Source organism: Branchiostoma floridae, chromosome 1, assembly GCF_000003815.2.
Source record: "Branchiostoma floridae strain S238N-H82 chromosome 1, Bfl_VNyyK, whole genome shotgun sequence".
NCBI classification, from domain to species: Eukaryota; Metazoa; Chordata; class Leptocardii; order Amphioxiformes; family Branchiostomatidae; genus Branchiostoma; species Branchiostoma floridae.
This window is the reverse complement of record NC_049979.1, coordinates 27,418,703-27,443,117: the sequence shown is the minus strand read 5'-3', so window position 1 is coordinate 27,443,117 and position 24,415 is coordinate 27,418,703. Positions and strand designations below refer to the sequence as shown.

Below are 24,415 nucleotides of genomic sequence, written 5' to 3'. Positions count from 1 at the left end.
CAAACGCCCAGCTCAAAGACCCACGCATTCCCCGGGACAGATCCAACCAGTCAGAACCAGACACAACTCTCCTGACAGTGAAGAAGACACCCAGACAGGAAGTCCAGGGGGAGAATGACACGGTTATCAGAACAGATATACTGTTAGACACACCTGGGGCACCGAAGGGGAGAGAGGCACTCAGTAATGTGCAGAACTCAAGGCTGCGGAGAAACACAAGAAACAAGAAACCACAGGGGGTACCTGAAGACATCCTCAGCACTCCAAAACCAACCGATCCTTTCAAGGTATAGTATAGGAGTATACTGTAAATGCATTTAAGTTCGCGGGGATTTAATTTTGCGGCAGCAGGAAAATGGAGTCTTATGAATATTTTCGGTGGCCACCGCGAAATCCGCAAATAAAAATCCACTGCGAAAATTTCTGCATTTACAGTAGTATTTGCACAGCATGAAATACATGTACCAATTTGATTGCTCGTTTCTCGATTTTGAAAAAATAATGCCAGATTGAAACACCTCTTACTCACACTCAGTTGTCCTGTTTGTCTTCAAATTTTAGAATTTTCCCCGTTGTAAAATCTCCCACTTTAAATATGGCACCACTCTTTTGCCTTGACAATTACCCAACTCATGCTTTTCCTTTCTAGAAAACGCTTGTTTGAAACTGCAAAATCCGATTCTTTCCTTTTATTGTAGAGTTCCAAACGTGGGGAAGAGGACATCAGAGACCAGTCATCGGCTCGCAAGAGAGACCAGTCTTCACACCAGAAGGAGCCAAAGACTCGAGAACCTCCTCAATGTGAATCAGAAGACAAGAGGAAAGGAAAGACTTCCGAGAGCAAACAGAGAAGGGGTAGGTCACGTAAAGACGGTGGAAACAACGGCGCAAGCGTTGAACAACAACCCTCTACAGAGAAACAGGTCGCCACTAGGGGAGGGGCAAGAAGAGGAAGACCAAGGAAAGAGGAGTCAACCAGTAATGTGCAGACAGCCAAAGAAGTTGTTGTTACCACGACCAAGAAAAGAGGGAGGCCAAGCAAGAAAGAAAGCCTTACCGTCAGCGGAGAACGTTCCGAGAACACAGAGACAAACGAAAAGATGGAAGCTCCAAGCAAACACAAGAATCTGACTGAAGATGAGGAAAGTCAGGCTGAAGAAACAGGTAAGGGGGGACGTCCGAGGAGAGGTCGCGGCCGTAAACGAGCGCAGTCTTCCGCCAGTCAAGGCACGTCTCGAACGTCACAAAGAATAAAAGATGTTGCTGAAGGCAGCATGGGAGAGAGTGAGGAGGAACCAACTGCGAGGCAGAGAGGTAACAGGATGGGTCTGCGAAACACCAAAAAATCCACAGTTGCACACAACAAAAGCAGTGCAGAAGAGCAAGCTAAAGGTATGCCTGATAACACTGAAACAGAAAGGGAAGAAAGTGAAGCCCAAAAAAATCCAGGCAAAAGAAAACGACATTACCAAAGGAAGAAGAGAGCAGGTAACAAGAAGACAGAGGAAACTGAAACAAGTACAACTGAACAAGAAGATGACGCCACGGATAAGTGTGAAAGCACACAGGACACAAATAAGTCTCAAAGAAAGACGGACAAAAAGTCATCTGAAGACTGCAAAGGAAGACAGGGAAAAGAACAGGGTAGAGATGCGTCTGAGACGTCCTGGACTCTGGAGGAAGAAAAGAAGCTTTACAGGTACATTTTTTTGGAAATATGCGATGAAGCTATTTTTATTCCATCAATGTTTAAGACCCTGTGTTTATCTATAATTAAGTATAAGGGAATGCTGAATTTGATACTCCGATGTGCAGGAACAGTGCAAAACAAAAAAATAGTAGTGGTCATCTCTACTTTTTTTTCTCTACAAATTGTGCCCCAGTCTTTGGCAGGGGATGGCCCTTTACATGTCTGAGCCCAGGTTGTCATTTGATATTTTTGTCAACTGATGTCTTTCTGTTTCCATTGAGCATTTTCCTATGCAGAGGGACCACAGTCACGTCGAAACTCCTTGTGGTCACTTCTGCTGTCTGGTGCACTCAGATCAGTTACTGACCGCCCTGCTTATAAATGTTAATGAGCTTACCCTTATATGCGCAGTCAGCAGTTGGGGATCGGAGGTAATGTAAGACGTAACATGATTGGCTGATAGTTTCCCAGCGGTCTTTGTGAGATGGCTTTCGTAAACAGAAAGTCCAAGAAAGGCCTATTCTCTGATTGACTGACAGCTGGTTTGTACAAATTGTAGCGATGCTCACAGTAACCGGGGGTGGCCCTTCAGATAGCAGGGTCCTCACGTAGGCGATTAGCCGGTTGTGGACCGTGCGTAGGAGGATGCCATTAAGCAACATTAATGAAAAGAGCTATTTTGATGGATAATTGCCAAACGTTTCTTGGCGAAAGCTACTGTACAGCCCTGTTAACTTCACAAAACCCACTCATTAGGAAAGAGTGAGGCACGTAGCCTGCACGCACTCCCTCCAAAAATAAATCCTTACCAGGTGTTACTATTAGAATAGTCACATGTCACCATTGTTATCTTTCACCGTATGTATAGATTTTCTATAATTCCTGTTTCAAGTTGCAATTAGCCCTCGTGCAAGAACATTGCAAACCACTCATTATCCAGTTTATTGTCTGTTGTTCCCTGTCAGGCAAGGGTTCGACTGCTTGCACGTAGATGGGGAGGCTTGACGGTATCTTAGGGTTGCCACCAGGGTTGTAACGTTTTCTGGACAGTTCCCCGTCATTCACTTTCCCCGTCAGGATATTTCCCTTCGTGCTTCTTGCACAAATTTTGAAGAAACATTACATCTTTCTTGTTCGGAACCCTAAGGGACTACTTGATTGTATATTTCATTACTTGGAAAGCATTTTCAGACAGCTTGTAGCGGCAAATAGTTTCCGTCCTCAGTTGGACAACACCATACCGTCCGAGTGATTACACTTTCAGTCCGAATCCCTCGTAAATCTACCAACATATCTTTTTTGAAATACACAAACAGTTGTTTTTCATGTTAGGGTTTGGTTTAAGTCTGCCCATGTACTCATACAAACTACAAAGTCAGTAAAAGGTACCCACGAGAGGTTTGCAACATGTTTAAATAACCAAGATGGCGGAGCTGGCAATGCGAACATTTCTCGTGCATCAGTTGAGTGCCGGTAATCCAAGGTAAAAAAAAACTCACAAAGGTCTAGTCTCTATAAAAAGAAATTTGATAAAACCCTTGACAAAACTTTTGTGACTTGTAATAACTTGTAATAACCTCCATAACTTGACCGGGAAACATCCAGACCACCGACGGGGAAAGTGAATGACGGGGAATTGACCTGACACTGTTGTAGCCAGCACCCATCCTTCCGTCCTTTGACGGATTTTTGCAGCTGGGGACGGAAAAAATTTTTGCCCATTCCGTCCCCTGTGATGGACAAAAATAGATATGTAAATATATAATAAAACTGTCTCCCTTGTGTAATTTTTCACCAAAACAGGTGCCTTTGAACAGCTTAGTCTAACAGCAAACTTAATATGCAGGAAATAGTGTTTCAGAAGTGCCAGATTTGAAAACTTTCCCAGGAGTATGCTCCTAGATCCCCCTAGGAGTTGTGCCTTCGGCGCTCGATATGAATCATGATTCAAAATCAAGGGATGGAAAATGATTGCAGGCTGGCAACAACCCTGGTTGGCACTGTGTAGGTTTAGGAGATAAAGGTATTTCCCTAATATGTTGTCAGTCTTATCGCTTACCGGGCTACCCAGGTAGCGCACTGTGCAACCTGAAATTTTGCAGTTGGAACATAGATTTTCCCCCACCTGCATGTATGAGATGTTGTATTTATTTCTTGATAAGATTGAACATAAGTAGTTACATGTACCTGGAAAAAAAGATAATGGATAAGTATGTAGCTGACAAAAATAATAGCTTGGAAGTGGGCCGGGGCAACCTGAAATGTTGAAGGTGCAACCTGGCTTTTGACTCAGTTGCTGCCTGAGCAACCTGGCTGAAACAAGTATTTTGAACACTGGTCTGTTACCATTTAAATCTCACTATGTCCTATACACTATGTACTCCAAGCCTACAGCTAGTTCTTAGCTGCTTGGTCGACAGTTTCATGGTGTGATAAAACTTACTACTGTTCTGTTCTCATAGTGCCATAAACAGCACATCTGCGGAGGATGAGTGCATGTGGCAGAAGGTTGCTGTGATGGTGGGGACACACACTGCAGAGGACTGTCAGGCCAGGTATCAGGAGATGACGTCTACAAGTACAGCCAAACAAACAGCCAGCGCAAAGGACAAAGGAGAGGCCAGTGGGGCAGAGAAAGGTACTGAAAAGTTTATGAACATTTCCAGACGCAACTTGGCATAAACTATTGCAGGGCGTGCATTCTGTTTTTAATGTAAATCATTGTTGTGTCCAGTAGGGATGAGTACCGGTGCGGTTTACTGGTACAAAACCTTTTTTTTTCTTGTTTCACCCCTCCAAAAAACAGACCTGAAAAAAATCAGTGGACCAGATTTTGGACTGATTTAAAAATGAACAAATATTTCCGGCAGGCATTCACTCATGTTGGGTCAGATACTCCATCAAACAGAATCCTTTGTACTAGCAAAATGGACGTCCGTTGTTTTGAGTATTGCCCAACACAAGATTTTACAGACAATTAGGTCCAAGTTCAGGTCCAGATCTGGACCTGATCCTTTGGACCTGGACCAGACCTGGACCTGAATTTTCTGTATTGATACACACCCCTAGTGTCCAGTGATTTTTTTGCAATACCTCAGGTGCAGAGCCTTCTTAGCTACTCAATATGCTTTCTTCAATCTAGAGCCCAAGAAGCCTGTTGTTGTGACTAATTTTTTGGCAATTCCTCAGGTGTGGAGCCTTCTTTAGCAAGGCAACTCATGTACATGTATGTGTGTTTGTATCCAGAGCCCAAGAAGCCTGTTGTTGTGACTAATTTTTTGGCAATTCCTCAGGTGTGGAGCCTTCTTTAGCAAGGCAACTCATGTACAGTACCAGCACGGTAAACTTTACCGTAAATTACGGTGTGCGTAATCGTGAACACGCCGTAAATACGATCGTAATTACGGCCGTATTTACGGGGCGGTATCACGTGGAAACCGGTCGGTAATATTCAGAAGATTCATGTTTTGAACACCGTGTACACGGAATATTCATGAGAACGTCATTAATTATTAATCAAACAGCATGATTTGCGGCAGAAATTTAGCGGCGCCTGACCCGGAGGGCGGGGTACCGCCGCATGCGTAACATAACTAGACTGTTTTTTAGTACTTAGTAAATCGCGAGCCGATCTTTTGTGATTTTCCGAACAAAATGTAGACTGCATAGCAGAACAATCCTCATAACCATGTTCTCTTGTATGAATTGAAAGTATTTCTCGAAGCATAAATACGTGTGTTCAAATATTATACGGAACCAGATACAACTTCACAATAAAAATGCTCCTGTTTGCCGAAAATATAACTCAACCGGTTTTCACCGGCGGGTTTGATATTGCCGCCGGGCATGATCAGCGATCGGGAACACACACCAGCGCGCGCTCGGAAAACCACCTTCGAATTTTGATAGGAATATCTTTAAGGTTCGACAAATACATATCTGGAATGGTGCAATTATTTTATAACTACTACGTCCTCGCTTCCTATTAAATATAAACGTCCAAAAATGCCATAGTGAGACACTTTTCTCCTCGGCATGTCACACAGTCGGCGTGTACACGCCGTAATTACGGCGTCACAGCCGTGTATACAGTTTTGTGTGGCGTTTGCAAAGTGGAAAATGTTGGCAAACTTTGGGGTTTTGAGTGGAAATATGAGGCCTCCATTGTTGAAGTCGAAACTAATAGATGTTTTTGCGTGTTTAGTAGATGTTATAAGATACCGGACGGTAGAATTGTAGAAAAAATGGGTCTGACCCGTGCCCTCCCACCGCGACGCTAAATTTGATTGACACATGCGGCCGAGGCGCGGCTTCTTTGAGTTTGTCGGCATATTCAATTCTCAAAGATCGGGCCTGCGCGAACTGCACTTTAACTCTAACAGCCCGCTATGGCAAAAAAATGCGCAATAAAGGTCTTCATTCATTCATTGTTACAACAATAAACACAGAGCTTGTTTTTCCGCCGTGTTTTTTTTTTTTTCTTGGTTTATTCTACTTGATAGCGATATTAAGTACCGACGTATATATTTTGGAACGACATGTATCGTGATGACGAAGGCACGAAACTTCTTCATATACATTAGCACATTTTATAAATAGCGATTTACCTAACATATTTCCAACATTTGGAATAGATGATGGTCGATCGGGTAGCAGCAGAATGATGATGGAAAATCTGATATAAACTTACCTTCCAGGTTTTAAACGTTACATGTTGTGACGTAGTGTATATGTATATAGGAGTCCAGAGAATGGGCCCGGGGTCTTCAGTGTTCTCAAAAAGAGCTTTAAAAGTTTCACCGGAAATTCTGGGAAGTTCGCAATTACAGTGTAGTTGCAGATAACAAAATCAATAAACGAAGTTTAAAATGGGAATAGATCGTCACCACTGTTTACGGCGATCTTTTTTTTTTACAAGCGGTAGATTGTATAATTTTCGTTTTCGTTCAAGGGCTCATTCATATCCCCCCCCCCCCAAAAAAAACAGTTCTTGCAGCATGAATCGGAAAAAAATAATTTCTTAAATATATGTACGATGTACTCCTTCCTGCTATCCTTACTGCTTATATCAATATTTCAAAATTAAGCGCTCGTGACAGTTATTGCAATCATATTGGTGTCAGTTGTTAAACCAGGACATAAGAATCTAGGATAGCTGCAAGGCTGAATGTATTCCCCGCAGTAAGTTTGCGTCGACTATCCGACGACCAGGAGCAGCCGTCAGCGTAATCTCCAAGCAGATTCCTCCGTGGCATAAAACAGTAACATAAGCTGGGGAAGGAGTTTAGCCGGCAGAGGAGTATAATTGCCACTGCCGTCAGCGATGTTCCGTCCCAAGAGCTCATTCAGGAACAGGTAGGTCTTGTTGGCGGAGCTGCACCCTCGACGATCAGCAGTGTGCCAAGGAAGCCAACGGATGGAAATCCGCATCCTTTTATTCTGGCTTAGAAATGTAGCTAGCTAACGTAAGTCTTAATACATAGTAAAAGTAAGTGTAATGTTAGTTACGACTTCACAACTTTGAACATGTACGGTTAGTTACGCTAACACAACATTGAACAGACAAAATACGATTAACAACAACATTAAAAACGCATAAGGATGAAAGTATGCTATGTTACTGAAAAGTATGTATTGATTTCATTGGTCGACTGTCTGACGACCAGGAGCCGCCGTCAGCGATGTTCCGTCTCAAGATCTCCGCCAGGAACAGGTAGGTCTTGTTGGCGGAGCTGCACCCTCGACGATCAGCAGTGGGCCGAGGAAGCCAACGGATGGAAACCCAATCCCTTTAATTTATCCTAGCTTAGAAAAGTAGCGACGGATGTATAACTACATAGTAGAAGTACATATAATGTTAGTTACGTCAACAAAACTTTGAACAGATACACAGACAAAATACGATTAACAACAACATTAAAAACACATAAGGATAAAAGTATGCCCTGTATTGATTTCGTCGGTCGACTGTCCGGCGACCAGGAGCCGCCGTCAGCGATGTTCCGTCCCAAGAGCTCCGCCAGGAACAGGTAGGTCGACTGCCCGACGACCAGGAACGTCCGATGGCGATGTTCCGACCCAAGAGAACAGGTAGGTCTTAATGCCGAGTTGCACCCTCGACGAGCAGCAGTGTTTCAAGGAAAAGGGCGGCCGACGAAAACCTAAATTCGTAACCTAGAAAAGTAGCTAATGCCGTCTAATTAATGGTCAATTTATCTAGAAATAGTAGCTTATGACCAGACACATTATCCTATATATATTCATATTACAAGCATTATATGTAGTCAATTTATACGTACAAATAGTCCATTAATGCGAACCATACATGCCTGAAATAGTCCACAGATCTATTTAATACTCCTTGAGAACTTCGCACGTAGCGATCTATTTGTAGTGGGAATATTACATCATGATCACTCCGTCCCCCATCCTTGAGTCGGTGATATTGCTTTGTGCCAAAGTCCTTGGTCATACTTGAGTCAGGTACAGTTTGAATGAAAATTTACGCCTCGATTTACAAAACTCCATCTTTTGTGATGGTGTTTCCGTCTCTCTAAAATAAAAAATAAAAAAACGTCTCAAAATACCCGACCAAGACTTTCATCACAATGCCACACCAAATTTAGCACCGAAAACTTGCGTCGTCCGGCTGCAAAACCTCCGATAAGTGAGCGTAGCCGGTAACTAGTATTGGACCAGTCTATTATAATAGGGGGAAACGTCACACATGGGGTGATTCTAAAGTTCATTGAAATAAACAAAATGCCAACTTAAATATTCCATAACGGTTGTTAAATGTTCCTACATATTCAAAGGAAGCTGGTCAAATTACATATCTTTTGAAAAAAAAAGTTAATTTGACATTTCTTGATATAATTGTCCCCATCTGCTACTATTAGAACGTCCCCTAAATCGTGGGAATCCCAGTACAGAACGTCAGAAGTTCCCTACATCCAAGTTGTACGGGGCGGCGGTCCTTTGATCTAGTATCATATGTGCCGGGCGCCGGCGACAAAATCAATCAATTTTGACAGCACTAGCTGTCTGACATTTCCGGAGAAACTAAAAACTGTAAAAGAAATCAAATTTGGACTTATACAAAAATGTACATTTACAAATGCAAGGATTTAATCTTTTGTGCCAGGTTCTGGTTACTGAAATAAATAAATCGTTTTTTATTATCCGTTTTATCGATTTTAGGTTTGAAACTGAAAGTCTCTCATTTATTTTTTATACACAAACAACACGTCTTTTGTGAGCCATATTTCAGGGTTCTTCAAACGCCAGCGTCAGAACCTCGTTTTACTTTATACGCGACAAGTGTCAACTTATTTTTGCTATCAGTTTTCCTCTTCGCTGATTGGCTGTCAAAAATGATTGAATTTGCGATCGGCAAAGTTTCAGATTGTCCGGCGCGGGCAGCACGATCTTCAAAAGGCCGCGATCTGCTTTCAATGTAATCAAGACGACACACCGTGGGAAAGTGTATATTTGACTTGTAGTGGCCATCTCGGAGCTGCTGTTTCGCGCTGGATGCATCAAATCTCATATCATAATCTCTAGTTTAGTTTTATCCAGATCCCAGACGATTCTCCGATTTCTGGCTATTATTTGTTACAACGCTCAAATTTTAATCAAATCTTTGGCTATATCAATTGCAATTTGAAGAGTTGTACAGAAAAGCTGTGTTGCTAAGGAACATGCGTGTTTGTTTAGACGTAAGGCCGGCGCTCGGTGTAAGTCAACTTTTTTTACCTCGCGTTCAGTTGGCCGACACGGGTGTGCCGAAACATTGAATGTCCACTTTTGGTCAATTTTTGTCAAATCTATTTCCAACATAAAAAAATTGTGATGCCTATTTAGTGTTGTGGCTTGTTTAAGTTAGTAAATGTGAAAGTAACCCAGGACTGCTTCTGCTCTCGGAAAACGACACGGGCGTGTTTCCCGTCAGCGTGCGAGTTTTCGCAGCTGATTACAAGGGATTGTTGAAGACAAAACAAAAATTTCAGTCTTTGTCGACAAGTGCAAGACAAAGTCAAAGACAAGAATAGATCTCGATCTCGGTAAATGTGTTATTTATCTGCTATAGAATATGATATGTTTTGTCAAACCGGCTTGTCTTGATCTGTACAATGAACTTTTGCATGAATCGATCAAAATGGCGATTGCACTGTGATTATTCCCCACCTCTTTTTGTCTCAAGCTATTCAGAAGAGCAAGTATAAAGTTTAATACTGCTCCCTCCTAGAGGCGCCGCGCAAATATCCACGCACCTTGTGTATTTGGGGGTCAACGACCTATCCACGCAGGCTGCGTCTTTCGGGGTCAACGACCTTTAAAGTGCGTGGCTTTGAATGCAGAAAACTTCGGATGGATTGCACAATCGAATAAATCCAACCTGTGTTTTCACTTCAGAGTATAAAAGTTGTGTTGCAGATTGCCTTTTCTACCCCCCAAAATAAGAATTTTATACAAATGAGAACGTACTAAGCCCGCTAGCAACCCGAAAGACTGCACCAGCGGAAGGCTGCCTTAGGTTGATTTTACAGCATTTTTACTATTCACGCTGTCGTAAAATCAAGGCGCTAATCAGTTCTTACGGCGAGGACACGCTGCTCATTATCGACCTCATTAGCGTTAATGAGCTAGCGGCACCGTAATCTGGTGTTCACCGTAAACGTGTACACGATCGTAATTACGCCGTGTTTACGTTTTCGAATTTTCGTAATTACGTTACTTTTTACCATGCTGGTACTGTACATGTATGTGTGTTTGTATCCAGAGCCTAAGAAGCCTGTTGTTGTGACTGGAAAGGCTGGCACACTGAAGAGGAAGAGGCAGATACAGGAGTTGCTGAAGCAGCACAATGAAGGCCACAAAGACGAAGCCTTTGAAGATGGCATCACTCCTTTCAAGAAGCAGAGAAAGATCAGTAAGGTATGAGATGTTGCTGGAAGTATATGAAATATCATATCAATATTTAACTCTGTCAATTTTGGGGTCAAATAAGGCCACACTGTCTCAATTCTATGATGACATCACAGGGCTCAAAATACCACCTGCATATGCAGGTTAGTGCAGGTAAAATTGGAGCTGTGCAGGTATTTCTGGTGTCTACCTGCACCTTACCTGCACTAGTCCATGTACTGGGTTTTATACATAAATGTCCTATGGTATACCAAGGAGCTTTTATCAGGAGGAGAGAGTATGGAGTTACCCGCCCGCTGTGCGCCTTTGTTTGGCCCGTTAAATCCCGCAGCGCCGGCTTTGTTTACTGCCCTGCGCGGCGCCCGTCTGATCTGATGTTCGTAGCGCCGGTTGGCGCGGTTTCTATGCTAATGAGCCACGCCATTACGTCATAGCCCTCGAGCCAGCCCGAAGCCCGATCGGCAAGAGGCGAAGTGGGTCAGGTTTCCGACGATTCCCTTATTTGGAAAACTCGGCAGGCATGTGACTACGTCATCTTGCGGTAGAGGGCACAATGGCGGACAGTTTGATATGTTTCTCTTCGCCGTACAACAAACATGGGCCAGTTTAGGCCTATTTTCGCGGATCGAGGTCTGTTTTCTTGCGATAGAATTATGAATTTTCACATGTATTTTCAGATGGCTACTAAAAAAATATGACGTTTTTCTTCATTTAGCTGATATTTTTTCGTAACTGTTGATGATGTGCTCGGTAAAATGGCGTGTTCATTCTTGGTCGAACCTTGCTCATTTTTGTCGAACCACCCGTGTTTTTAGAGGATACATCGGGCCTGGAATAAGGTGAAAGTAAGGCGGGAGAGCATAGTTTTCATGGTTTTCGTTACGATCGGGTTTTCGTATATAATGTCTTGAGTTCTCCAGGCATAATTTTGAACTTTGTATTTGTATCGATTTATGAAATATATCTGTTGCATACTTAAAAAAAACTTGGTTCCTGTGATCATTGAGTCAGGTTTTTCACAGTCATCATTAATTGTAGGAATATTACCAGTTTTTTTCGTAGACTTTGCCTCAGACAATTTTGCCTTTAGGCTCAGCCCGTACCCGAGCGGCGGCGCTGTCCGGTCGCCGTATGGCTTTGAAATTTCACCCTCAGTCAGAGAGAATATTGCCGCCGCTGTATGTATTCCGAAGTTACTCTTCTGTTCAACATCGTCGACAAAATCGCAAAAATCAGATCGCTACACACAATGTTTGTATCCCCAGGCCGCCCCACCATGAAAATGACCACAAAACAAAGGGAAAACAAAAGCTTGCGTGGGTGAAATGTATGCAGATGCGGGTTTTTGACACGTGGGTGTTAATAAAATTTTGTCGCCCGCTACGAACATACGAACAATGGAAACTAATCCGTACTCTCTCCTACTGATAAAAGCTCCTTGGGTATACAGGTAGGTGCATGTGGATTGTTATTAGCTGGATTAACTGTTACCACCTATTAAGTATGAAATAATGGTTCCTGAACAATTTTAGTATGATGCATACGTCCTTAATTCAGAGTGGTGCAGGTAACATTTGTCTGGCGCAAGTAATTTTCAAAGCCACCTGCACCAGTGCAGGTATGCAGAAAAAAGTATTTCGAGCCCTACATCTGCACATGCATCAAAATACCCCCTTTAAAAAAGAAAGAAAATTAAGCTCCATTTAACTCATTTTTTCTTCTTTTTAAGGCCCATTATATAAGAGGATAACACAGAAAGTAGATGAACCTCTAACCAATGTCCACTTACATTTGCGTGTATATCAACTTAAGAATTGTAACAACACCCCTCTTACTCGTCTTTACAACCTTCCTGACCACTTGTAGATTTCATAATAAAGGCAACTTTTTTAGCCTAACTTTAAAATTTGTTCTATTCGCTCTCTTGTATCAAGATGGGGATTTCCATTCTTGTAATTGAATCAACATGGCTCGACTTACTCTTAAAAGGTATGAGGTGCTTCTCCCATTTCTGATGCTCTGTTCCTTGTTTACAGGGACTTATCTCTATAGACTACAATGCAGACGAGGATGACGACGTGCACACTGACGTGGCGACCAGACAGGCCTTCCAGACACCGATGAGCCGGCTGTTCGGGCACAGTTCCGCCGCCGCTGAGCCCACTCCCAAGGGGCTGAGCCTCCGAACACCAGGGGCTATCAGCGAGGAGGTGCACAAGTAAGGAGCTGCTTTATGTACACTAGGGGTTTTTCTAGGAAAATACTTCCTCCTATACACGGTCCCCAACTGATAGCTAACTGCCTATTGGGGCCCTGCTATCTCATGGCCTACCAGCGGTTACTATCATTGTCGCCACAAACCAGTTGTCAGCCAATCAGAGAATAGCAATTTCTTGGGCTTTCTTTTTATGAAAGCCATCTTGCATAGGCCCCTGGGAAGCTATCAGCCAATCATGTTACGCCTTACATAGCACCATCCTCCTATGCCCGATCCCCAACGGCTGACTGCACATTAATATTTATAAGCAGGGCGGCTAGGAACTTGTCTGAGTGCGTCAGATAGCAGAGGTGACCCCAAGGAGTTTTGACACGACTCCCCTCTGCGTAGGAGAATGGGAAAATACTGTAAATGCAGAAACTTTTACGGTCGATTAATTTTCGCGTATTTCGCGGTTGCTGCTTTACCGCAAACTTAAAACCACTGCGAATATTTTTCCTTTGCAGTAAGAGACTATAGTGCATGGTGCTACCACAAACTTTAAACCACCGCGAAAAGTCCTTTTTTTCTGCTACCGCGAAATGAAATCCCTGTGAACTTAAATGCATTTACAGTATTTCAAGGGGGCTTAGGGTCACAATTTTATTTGTTGCTTCTCAGATCTGCCTATTCATGTTTTTTCACTTTCAAAAAAAAAAGTCCAGAGAAAAAATATTACAGGTTTTGCTATCACAAATATTACCATTCAGAGAGACATACACATCATGTCAGTCTAAAGCAATGACTTTTATTCAGAATATTAGTAACAAATCAAAGGAAGGGATTCATTGTATAAAACGTGCCATCAAACTCCTCAGGCTGGTTTTTTTTTGTATTATTTGAGCCGTATATCTTCACCCCATCTTCATATTTCATTATTTGTTGTACCACATGTATTACTTTGTTATCATTGTATTGGTATGGTGGCCTTGAAATGGTGATCCTAACAAGGAACGTCTGCTTCACCATACTGTCCACTGTTGTGGAAAAGTACAATAAATTATGAAGCAAAGAAAGAAAAGAAGTCCGTCATACAACAAGAAGGCAAATATTCCTTAAACCACAACACTTGTGCTCAGTCACAAAACTGGTATTCAATCGCAAAACTGGTAATCAGTCACAAAACTGGTATTCAGTCACAAAACTGGTATTCAGTCACAAAACTGGTAATCAGTCACAAAACTGGTATTCAGTCACAAAACTGGTATTCAGTCACAAAACTGGTATTCAGTCACAAAACTGGTATTCAGTCACAAAACTGGTAATCAGTCACAAAACTGGTATTCAGTCACAAAACTGGTATTCAGTCACAAAACTGGTATTCAGTCACAAAACTGGTAATCAGTCACAAAACTGGTAATCAGTCACAAAACTGGTATTCAGTCACAAAACTGGTATTCAGTCACAAAACTGGTATTAAGTCACAAAACTGGTAATCAGTCACAAAACTGGTAATCAGTCACAAAATTGGTATTCAGTCACAAAACTGGTAATCAGTCACAAAACTGGTATTCAGTCACACTCACAAAACTGGTATTCAGTCACAAGATTGGTATTCAGTCACAAAACTGGTATTCAGTCACAAAACTGGTATTCAGTCACAAAATTGGTATTCAGTCACAAAATTGGTATTCAGTCACAAAACTGGTATTAAGTCACAAAACTGGTATTCAGTTACAAAACTGGTAATCAGTCACAAAACTGGTATTCAGTCACAAAACTGGTATTCAGTCACAAAACTGGTATTCAGTCACAAAACTGGTATTCAGTCACAAAACTGGTATTAAGTCACAAAACTGGTATTCAGTCACAAAATTGGTATTCAGTCACAAAACTGGTAATCAGTCACAAAACTGGTAATCAGTCACAAAACTGGTATTCAGTCACAAAACTGGTATTCAGTCACAAAACTGGTATTCAGTCACAAAACTGGTATTCAGTCACAAAACTGGTATTCAGTCACAAAACTGGTAATCAGTCACAAAACTGGTATTCAGTCACAAAACTGGTATTCAGTCACAAAACTGGTATTCAGTCACAAAACTGGTATTCAGTCACAAAACTGGTATTCAGTTACAAAACTGGTAATCAGTCACAAAACTGGTATTCAGTCACAAAACTGGTATTCAGTCACAAAACTGGTATTCAGTCACAAAACTGGCATTCAATAAAAGTGGTATACAATCAGGAAACTAACGTCGACATTCAATCCGAAAAGTAGTGTATGCAATCAGAAAACTGTAACAGTTATACAATTATCATAAATCTTGTTAACAGCAATAAAACTGGTATAGAATAAAAATGGTATTCAATAAGAATACTGTAAATATAACCAGTATGGCATAAAATCAGTATGAAAAGTGTACACAATCAGAAAAATGGTATGCAATAAAACTAAGAATACAATTAGAAAACTGGCCATGGTATGTAACTTAAAGAAATGATATTGAATAAAAAGATTAGTATTCAATCAGAAAACTAATATACAATCAGAAAACCAGTGTACAATCCTTGAACCTGTGTTCAATTAGAAAACTGGTATACAGTCGGAAAACTGATATACAACCAGAAAACTGATATAGAATCAGAAAAAATGGTATACAATTATAAAACTAAGAGTACATTTAGAAATTGGTCATGGTATACAATTTGAAGAAATTGTATCCAATCAAAAAAATTAATATTCAATTAGAAAATGAAGAAAACTGGTATTCAATCAGAAAACCAGTATACAATCCTTGAATTGGTATTCAATTAGAAAAACAAGTTTACAGTCAGAAAACTGATATATACAATCAGAAGACTGATATATACAATCACAAAACTGGTATACAATCTGAAAACTGATATTCAATCAGAAAAATGGTATACAATCAGGAGGAGAAAATACAAGTATTATATCCCAAACCTAAGTATACAATCAAGAAAATTAGCATACAATAAGAAAGTTTTGAAAGTAAGAAAAGAATACAGTAAGAAAATATGCATAAAATCAGAAAACTGAGGTATTCATAGTGGTCTCATACGCTAAGGAATGCATGGTGCATTTAACACAAAAGTTTAGAAACATCATTTTAGACTCAGACGTACAGTACCACATACTGGTACGTCAGACTCAGACAGTACCAAACACTGGTATGTCAGACTCAGACAGTACCACACACTGGTACGTCAGACTCAGACAGTACCACACACTGGTACGTCAGACTCAGACAGTACCACAAACTGGTATGTTAGACTCAGACAGTACCACACGCTGGTATGTCAGACTCAGACGGTACCACACACTGGTACATCAGACTCAGACAGTACCACACACTGGTACATCAGACTCAGACAGTACCACATACTGGTACGTCAGACTCAGACAGTACCAAACACTGGTATGTCAGACTCAGACAGTACCACACACTGGTACGTCAGACTCAGACAGTACCACAAACTGGTATGTTAGACTCAGACAGTACCACACACTGGTACATCAGACTCAGACAGTACCACATACTGGTACGTCAGACTCAGACAGTACCAAACACTGGTATGTCAGACTCAGACAGTACCACACACTGGTACGTCAGACTCAGACAGTACCACAAACTGGTATGTTAGACTCAGACAGTACCACACGCTGGTATGTCAGACTCAGACGGTACCACACACTGGTACATCAGACTCAGACAGTACCACACACTGGTACATCAGACTCAGACAGTACCACATACTGGTACGTCAGACTCAGACAGTACCAAACACTGGTATGTCAGACTCAGACAGTACCACACACTGGTACGTCAGACTCAGACAGTACCACAAACTGGTATGTTAGACTCAGACAGTACCACACACTGGTACGTCAGACTCAGACAGTACCACAAACTGGTACGTCAGACTCAGACAGTACCACAAACTGGTACGTCAGACTCAGACAGTACCACACACTGGTACGTCAGACTCAGACAGTACCACACACTGGTACGTCAGACTCAGACAGTACCACAAACTGGTACGTCAGACTCAGACAGTACCACAAACTGGTACGTCACACAGCTCCCATCTCTTGCTGGGATCCATGGTGAAGCACCAAACTCCCTCGGTATGTCTGTCATCTGGGTTCCGGCAGTAGTTCTCCTTCAGTCCGTCTGACGGATGCAAAAGATCCTTGTAAACGTGAAAATGGGGCAGCAGCGTGTCCCAGCGCTGACACGTCTTGCCTGTCTTGGTCACAGAGACTGTTCCTCGGTAGGATGACCCATCTCCCTCCTGGCAATTTTCTGGTACATGAAATTTGAAAAAAAGGTGTGATTGCCGCAAGGTAGATGTAGTTATGTATTATTACCTTCATAAAGTAATTATGGAACGTTACGTTTTCAGTAGAATTTGTCTGTCTGTTGGTCAACAAAATAACTCAAGGATGGCTGAAAGGATTGGTTTCATGCTTAGTGTGTTTGTAGGGTGTGAAAAAAACTGAAAATGTTTAGACTTTTGCCCCCTAGCGGCTTCTCTTGGTACTGCAGTGGAACATTTGCGTTCTAGTGTTCTGAACAAGCTATGGTCACGACTTTTGGGTGTGTTAGATAGCCCTTGTGCTCAGGAAGAAGTGACAGATCACCTGTGTTTTTCTAAATAAACGGCCATATATACGCCATCACAAATAGTACACAATCATACAGATATAGTAACTTCTTACTCATCTCTTCAAGACGCTGCTCCAAAGTGGTTGTTCGATCTCGCTCCTTGTCCAGGGCATGCTTCAAGGCGTCAACAGTCGTGGACAGTTGGCGCATGTCATCTTGGTTGCGCTTCAAGGCGTCAACAGTGGTGGTCAGTTGGCGCATGTCATCTTGGTTGCGCTTCAAGGCGTCAACAGTGGTGGTCAGTTGGCGCATGTCTTCTTGGTGGCGCTTCAAGGCGTCAACAGTGGTGGTCAGTTGGCGCATGTCATCTTGGTTGCGCTTCAAGGCGTCAACAGTGGTGGTCAGTTGGCGCATGTCATCTTGGTTGCGCTTCAAGGCGTCAACAGTGGTGGTCAGTTGGCGCATGTCTTCTTGGTTGCGCTTCAAGGCGTCAACAGTGGTGGTCAGTTGGCGCATGTCATCTTGGTTGCGCTTCAAGGCGTCAACAGTGGTGGTCAGTTGGCGCATGTCATCTTGGTTGCGCTTCAAGGCGTCAACAGTGGTGGTCAGTTGGCGCATGTCTTCTTGGTGGCGCTTCAAGGCGTCAACAGTGGTGGTCAGTTGGCGCATGTCATCTTGGTTGCGCTTCAAGGCGTCAACAGTGGTGGTCAGTTGGTGCATGTCGTCTTGGTTGCGCTTCAAGGTGTCAACAGTGGTGGACAGGTTGTCTTGGCGGCGTTTTAAGGCATCGACAGCAGTGGACAGTTGATGCATGTTGCCATGATCGCACTTCAAGGTGTCAACAGTGGTGGGCAGTTGGCGCATGTCGTCTTGACCGCGTTTCAAGGCGTCAGCAGTGTTGGACATGTCATGATAGTGCTTTAAGGCATTAACAATGGTGGACATGTCGTCAAGGTAGTGCTTCAGTGCGTCGAAAGCGGTGGACAGTTGGGATATTTCCTAAAAAAAGTATGTCAGAATACTAAACTAGAGAGTTTGATAGCCTTGCCAGTAAAATAGCAACAAAAATGGCATAAAAATAGCAGTTTAAGTGACACAAAATAGCAGGCTTTTAGCCAGGCATGCGTCAACGCATCATCTGGACGCACTTTTCTTAGAATAACAAGAAATTTGATGCCCCTGGACACCTTATACTGGGGAGAAAATTCTCTGACAAGCATGAAATTCTGATTGACCCGGGATGCAACCATGTCATCTGTGGTCACAGTCTTCTACTGTGACATCTGTAACAGTATTATTGCCTCTTTGAATACCTTAGAATTTGCACTGTTTTAACTTAAAATCATCAAATCTCTGCACCATGGAAGGTGGATGCCCCAAGACCCCCCTACAATAGTCACTTACTGCGACTCACCAATACGTTTGGACTCCCTATTATAAAATCCCAGCTAAAAGCCTGCAAGATAGTCGTACCTCTTTATTGATAATCGTCATAGGAGCGAGTCCCATAGCGGTAAGGCTGAGCAGGACAGCAATGCCGGCCGCGATGCAGCTTTGGTGGGAGCGGATGAAGCTACAGAGAGCGTGAGAACGGCGACCGCTTGCTCCACCCGGACACGTGCGGTCTGCAGAGACAATCATTTATTTAAGTTTAGGGCTTTCGATTGATTCGATTAAATGGATGATGTTAACATCTTTTGAGAAACTCCAAGTAAAACTGGTGCGAACTTGCAAGAAAAAAAATGTTTGGAGGAAAGTTGTCTTCATTTGGAAATCTAAATGGCCCAGAATAAACAAATGACTAAATGAACAACGGTATACCAAATTATAAAGGTTTGTAACCATTACCCTAGCATTAGCCACCTAGAAGCAAGAGTTTTTCCAGAAGAAAGATTATTTTCACATACATTTCAGAACAATCATATCAGGGTTTATTAATATGGATCAATTCTATTTGTGCCTGGTTTAATCCAGATTCACCAACACGGGTATGAACGGTCCAAATGCGACAATATACCCAGGTACCCTTCCTTCTTGAAAACATTCTGATTCTTTTTTTTTTTTTTTACTTAGGCCACACCAATTTAATTTGTTGATTCTCAGGTTTTTCAGAAAAAAATTGGACTGGTAGGTGGAAAAATAGTCTGTGTAACACAAACTCTGCTGTCCAGGGCTGTAACTGGCCCCTCCCCGCCGGCGGATGTTTGGCGGGCTGCTATAAGCAAGATTTAATCAGGCTAGTGGAAAAATAAATAAAAATTGTTTTTTGCAAAAAGTCTGGGGTGTAGAGATTGAGGGGCTTACTCAAGTTACACAACATAGATAACAACAGATTTAACAAATAATAAGTTTTCAGATTTCCTTGGCACATTTTATGTAACCTTTTATGTTCTTTAACAAATCAATATTTAGGGTGGTCCCTGATTACTTTAGCAAAGCCCCAATTTTGAATAAGTGATATACATGTATGCATCGTCGAAAATAACCACAAATAACCAATAAAATTATATATTGGTGTGGCCTTATTTGTGTTTACAGATTTAAAAAGAAATCTTTAGGGAGCCGGTAACTACATTGGTAGACCTAATTTCTTTGCAATTTCTCTAATCACAAAATGTCAACTAATGAAATATAAATTAAACCTGATATCTAACTAATTTTTAGAATTACTTTACAAATAAACACACATTCAATACTGATGGAACTAAAGAAGGCAAGTAACAAAAGCGCTGGTTACCTGCAGTGAACATTGCGTCACGTTTCACTGCCTCGGCTTCTTCGTACGTGTCAGTGGACGTTTCTGGCTCTTCTTGCGACTTGTCAGAAGCACCGTTGCCATGGCAGACTCGCCCGCTTGAGACGCTCTGGTAGATAGGAGGGGGTTGGGACGGTGGCTCACTGGTTTGGCCGCTGCCGGGGCCAGAGAAAGGGGTCCGGACAGGCTCTGCTTGCTGCTCGTACATTCTTGTCGACCGTACTGTGCTGACAACCGTGGCGCAGTGTATAAAACGGAGAGAATGAGTCTGACGAAGTGCTGACTTTTGCTTTTATCTGGAATAATGACGTGGCAGTAGGCGGTATGGTATTTTGTTTTTCTGCAAGTAAGAGGCTTGGAGGTAGAGACATCAAAGACTTTGTACGTGAGTGGATGAATTTTGTTTTTCTGCAAGTTGCAGACTAATTTTCTTGAAAGAGGAGTTTATTTGTGCTGGAAGGTAGCAATCAAAAAGTTTGTAAAGCTACTCAAGTCGATGAACCCTCGTGTTTTTTCTGGAGACGTTATAGACCTTTCCTGTGCGCACTGCAGTTTTTCATCTACCAGTTAAAATGGTGAACTTCTGAGACTTCAAGGATACATTTTGTAGTTACTTCCGGGAAAAATGGAAATTTTGTTTTGTGTGTGTCTGCCACAGTGTGTGTATTTACCAACACCACCTGTTTGTATTAACAGATATTTCTGTTGTTATTTACGGTTTTTTTGTTTATGTCTACGGATATTTTTGTTTGTGTTTACGGATATTTTTGTTTGTGTTTATTTCAAGTCTGACTTAAAGTCAACCTGGTGCCCGGCCGCGCTCAAAAATACCCTGGGAACCACCCACGAAGGGGTCACACCCGGAAGTGTCCAAACAGCCCTTAAACTAGTTTCAATAGCATGATATACTGTAAATGCATTTAAGTTCGCGGGGATTTAATTTCGCGGTAGCGGGAAAAAGGACTTTTCGCTGTGGATTTAATGTCGCGGTTACACCATAGACTGCAGTCTAATACCACAATAGAAAAATGTTTGCGGTGGTTTTAATTTCGCGGTAAAGTGGTCACCGCGAAAATCGCGAACATTAATCCACGGCGAACATTTCTGCATTTACAGTATTAAAATTTACAAGGAGGCTCTCGTTTACTAGCCCTTCCTCTGTAAATGTATTGTACTGATGTCTGAATGCAATTTTTTTGCAGGTCCAATCTTGATAAGTATGTCTACAAGCAGCAGAAGGCAAAGAAAGGAAAAGCTATCAATGGAGGCCCCATAAAGGTGAGTCATGATTGTGGTCATAGAGGAGGGGGTAGTGGAAAGCACAACTGGAGAAAGTTGGGTGGATCTTTGTTTGGTGTTGACAAAACAAAAGTTCTTTCTGCGCAATGATTGGCTTAAACATATGCAGCAATCTGATTCTTATCCATTTTCCTCTAATGGAGGTTTTTGGGTTTAATTCTTTGGCCCTCATCTTGACCCAAATAATTACTCCTATCGCACCTCCCTCCCGTCTCTTTCTTTACTCATACGATACCTCTCGCTAGTACCAGGCTATGCGGATGAGTCTGTCTCTTCTGCGCAGTAATCACGCAGTTTTCATCTTATGGATTAACCAATCACAGTGCATGAAAGATAGGCAAGTTGAAGTATGAGCTTTGGCACCCTAGAAGCACTACAGTGGAAGCTGCTTCATTGCACACTAATTTGCCAGCGAACGCCGTGCAATTATCCGGTGTGTGCGATAATGCAAAGTTGCCCAGTTAGGCAGCACCACCACGGGATTTGGAGATTCCGTGCAATTGACCGCAGTGTGCGTTTATCCGACGTGCAATTAACTGGCTTCCACTGTAGTGGTAATTCTTTGGCACATGTTACATGTAACTTGTTTAATTATACAAATGAAGGCCTCTTTAACAAAGATCATGATAAAAGAACTGTTGGCAGAATAATTTAAAAGTATTTCAGTTTCTAAAGCATTGCTTGTACTGTTTTTGTTTCAGACCCTGGGAGGAAGTCGCCAGGCAGGCAAAAAGACGAAGCTTTCCAACATTGACTTCTCCAAGCTGCTGACAGCTCAGCCCATCCAAGATGACGACTCAGAAGAAGAAGATGACTATTTTTCAGACATGGAAGATTAACTCTTAGCCCCTCCCCTCTTTTGGGGGTATATAAATTCTACTATGGACATATGTATTTAATTTACATAGATTAAAATCTCCTTGTGCAAAACCAAAACATTTTCCACCCAAAACAGTTTGCATGACTGAAGACTGTCCAAATGAAATAAAAACGTACTACACAAGATGTAAAAATTTGAAGAGCCGAACATCATCATCTCTTGAAAGTATCACTTGAGAATTATTTTTGTACTAAAATGTGTTTTTTTTTACTGTATTTAATCAATGAGCATAATATGTTGTTTTTTGTAGAAGAAGAAGTACAAATAAGATAGCATCTCAAATCTTTTGGGCGAATAAGCATTTTGTTTTGTACTTTTTCAGCTTAACAATGAGTTTGATTAAAGGAAATAAATGTTGCCAGCTAACAAAAGTGCTGCATCGATTGTACATGCAGTAGTAGAAGTAACGTAGTAGTAGTGGCGCTTTGGTCAAGAAGAAGCAAAAATTGTTTTGTTTTTTCCTTTACAGTTTAACCCTGTTTAGAAGCATTTGACATGTTCTGTTGTATAATTTTCAGTTACAATGAGATGATCTAATGTTGCTGGCTAACATCATTTGTCCATGTAGTAATAGTGCTGCTTTGGTAAAAAAGAAGCAATTGTTCTGTTTTTTTACAGCTCAACTATGTTGAGAAGCATTTCTTTTTTTATTTTGAGTTAATGATGCTACTTTTTCCATGAGTATGTAGTGTTTTGGGCTGACATTGCTTGTAGAACATTGTAATACTGGAAGTGGTGCTTTCGTCAAGAAGCATTCATTCTGTTTCTTTTACAACTTATCTGTAACTAGTGACACCTTCATAATTAAACTTCGTGAAATTAAGATTTGTTTACAACTTTAATTCTAATGTCAATACATTGTTGTATGTCAGATGCCTAACTCAGAGCGTCATACTTAGTACATGCGTGTGTATGTGTGCTATTTTAAACATTGTTGAATCATATGGAAAATCACCAAATGAAATGGAGACGTTAAAGAATTGTGCATTGAAAAATCTGACACTCCATATTAAAAGATGGTGACAATTTTAGTTTGGCTACATCTGCCTTTTACTTTTTTTTTAGTTTATTTTATGTACATTTTATCTAGGCTAACAGTACGATATCTTTGTAGAAAATGATTGATAAAACGATATGCTCAATAAATGGATAAATTTTTTAATGAGAACCATGTGTTTTGCATATGTCTTTATTGTGTCAGAAATGTCTTAGGCCATGTTGATTTGATTGTATAGATGACCTGGATGGAGGCCTGGCAAACCTCTGTCTGGTATCAGCCACATGGTGAATTGCATCATTCACCCGGTCTGGAGACCTGGCGCATCCCCATCTTGTAATTAGCCAGCGAAAGGGTATGTCACCCCGTAAGGGGCGGTATAACCCCGTCGTGTGTAAACATGTGCCAAGATGTGTGATCACGTCGACCAATGATGATGATGATGTATAGATGACATTTTCTGGGAACCCCAAAACTGATTCGTGGGAATAAAAAAATGTCTTGCAAAAAAGTTACAAATGTTACGAGGTCTTAGTGGTCAGGAAGGTTGAACAAATGACTGAACACACAAAGTGTTGTATACTGAACAATGGGTTCTTTGTTTTTGTTCTTTCACATCTTCTTTGACTTCTGGTCTTTTGGCAATCTCATCATTAGAAGCCGTGATTTTCTATATTTTTTGTGTTTGCAATATGCTGCATACTGCTTTTTGTGCAAGTTACCATATGGTTGAAAACCCAAGGGGGGGGGGGTGCGTAACTGACGAAAATTGATGCGCACGGCAACTGTGGATGTCATCTAATATGATCAAATCAACTTGGCCTATTGCCTAGGGCTGGGTATCGGTACTGCGTACCGGTACAAAACCGTTTTTTCTTATTGGACCGGTCCAGAAAAACCGGACCTGAAAAAATTAGGTGGACCGGATGTTGGACCGATTCGAAAGTTAACAGATTATTTTATCAGGCATTCAAACATTTTAGCGCTTGCAGATGGAAGAAAATAACAAGAGTGAAGTAGAGTAGAATTTATAGT

At 41.6% G+C, this 24,415-nt stretch overlaps 1 protein-coding gene across 1 annotated transcript; it reads left to right on the top strand.

Annotated features, from left to right (window-relative positions):
* Positions 1 to 33: 33 nt before the first annotated feature.
* On the top strand, positions 34 to 23,551 carry LOC118419024 (uncharacterized protein DDB_G0283697-like). The gene is made up of 7 exons (XM_035825250.1): positions 34 to 287; positions 699 to 1,699; positions 4,153 to 4,328; positions 10,473 to 10,627; positions 12,655 to 12,836; positions 21,407 to 21,482; positions 22,205 to 23,551. The coding sequence occupies exons 2-7, from the start codon at positions 1,101 to 1,103 to the stop codon at positions 22,340 to 22,342; spliced, it is 1,326 nt and encodes a 441-aa protein (XP_035681143.1). The 5' UTR covers positions 34 to 287; positions 699 to 1,100; the 3' UTR covers positions 22,343 to 23,551.
* The last annotated feature ends 864 nt before the right edge of the window (positions 23,552 to 24,415 follow it).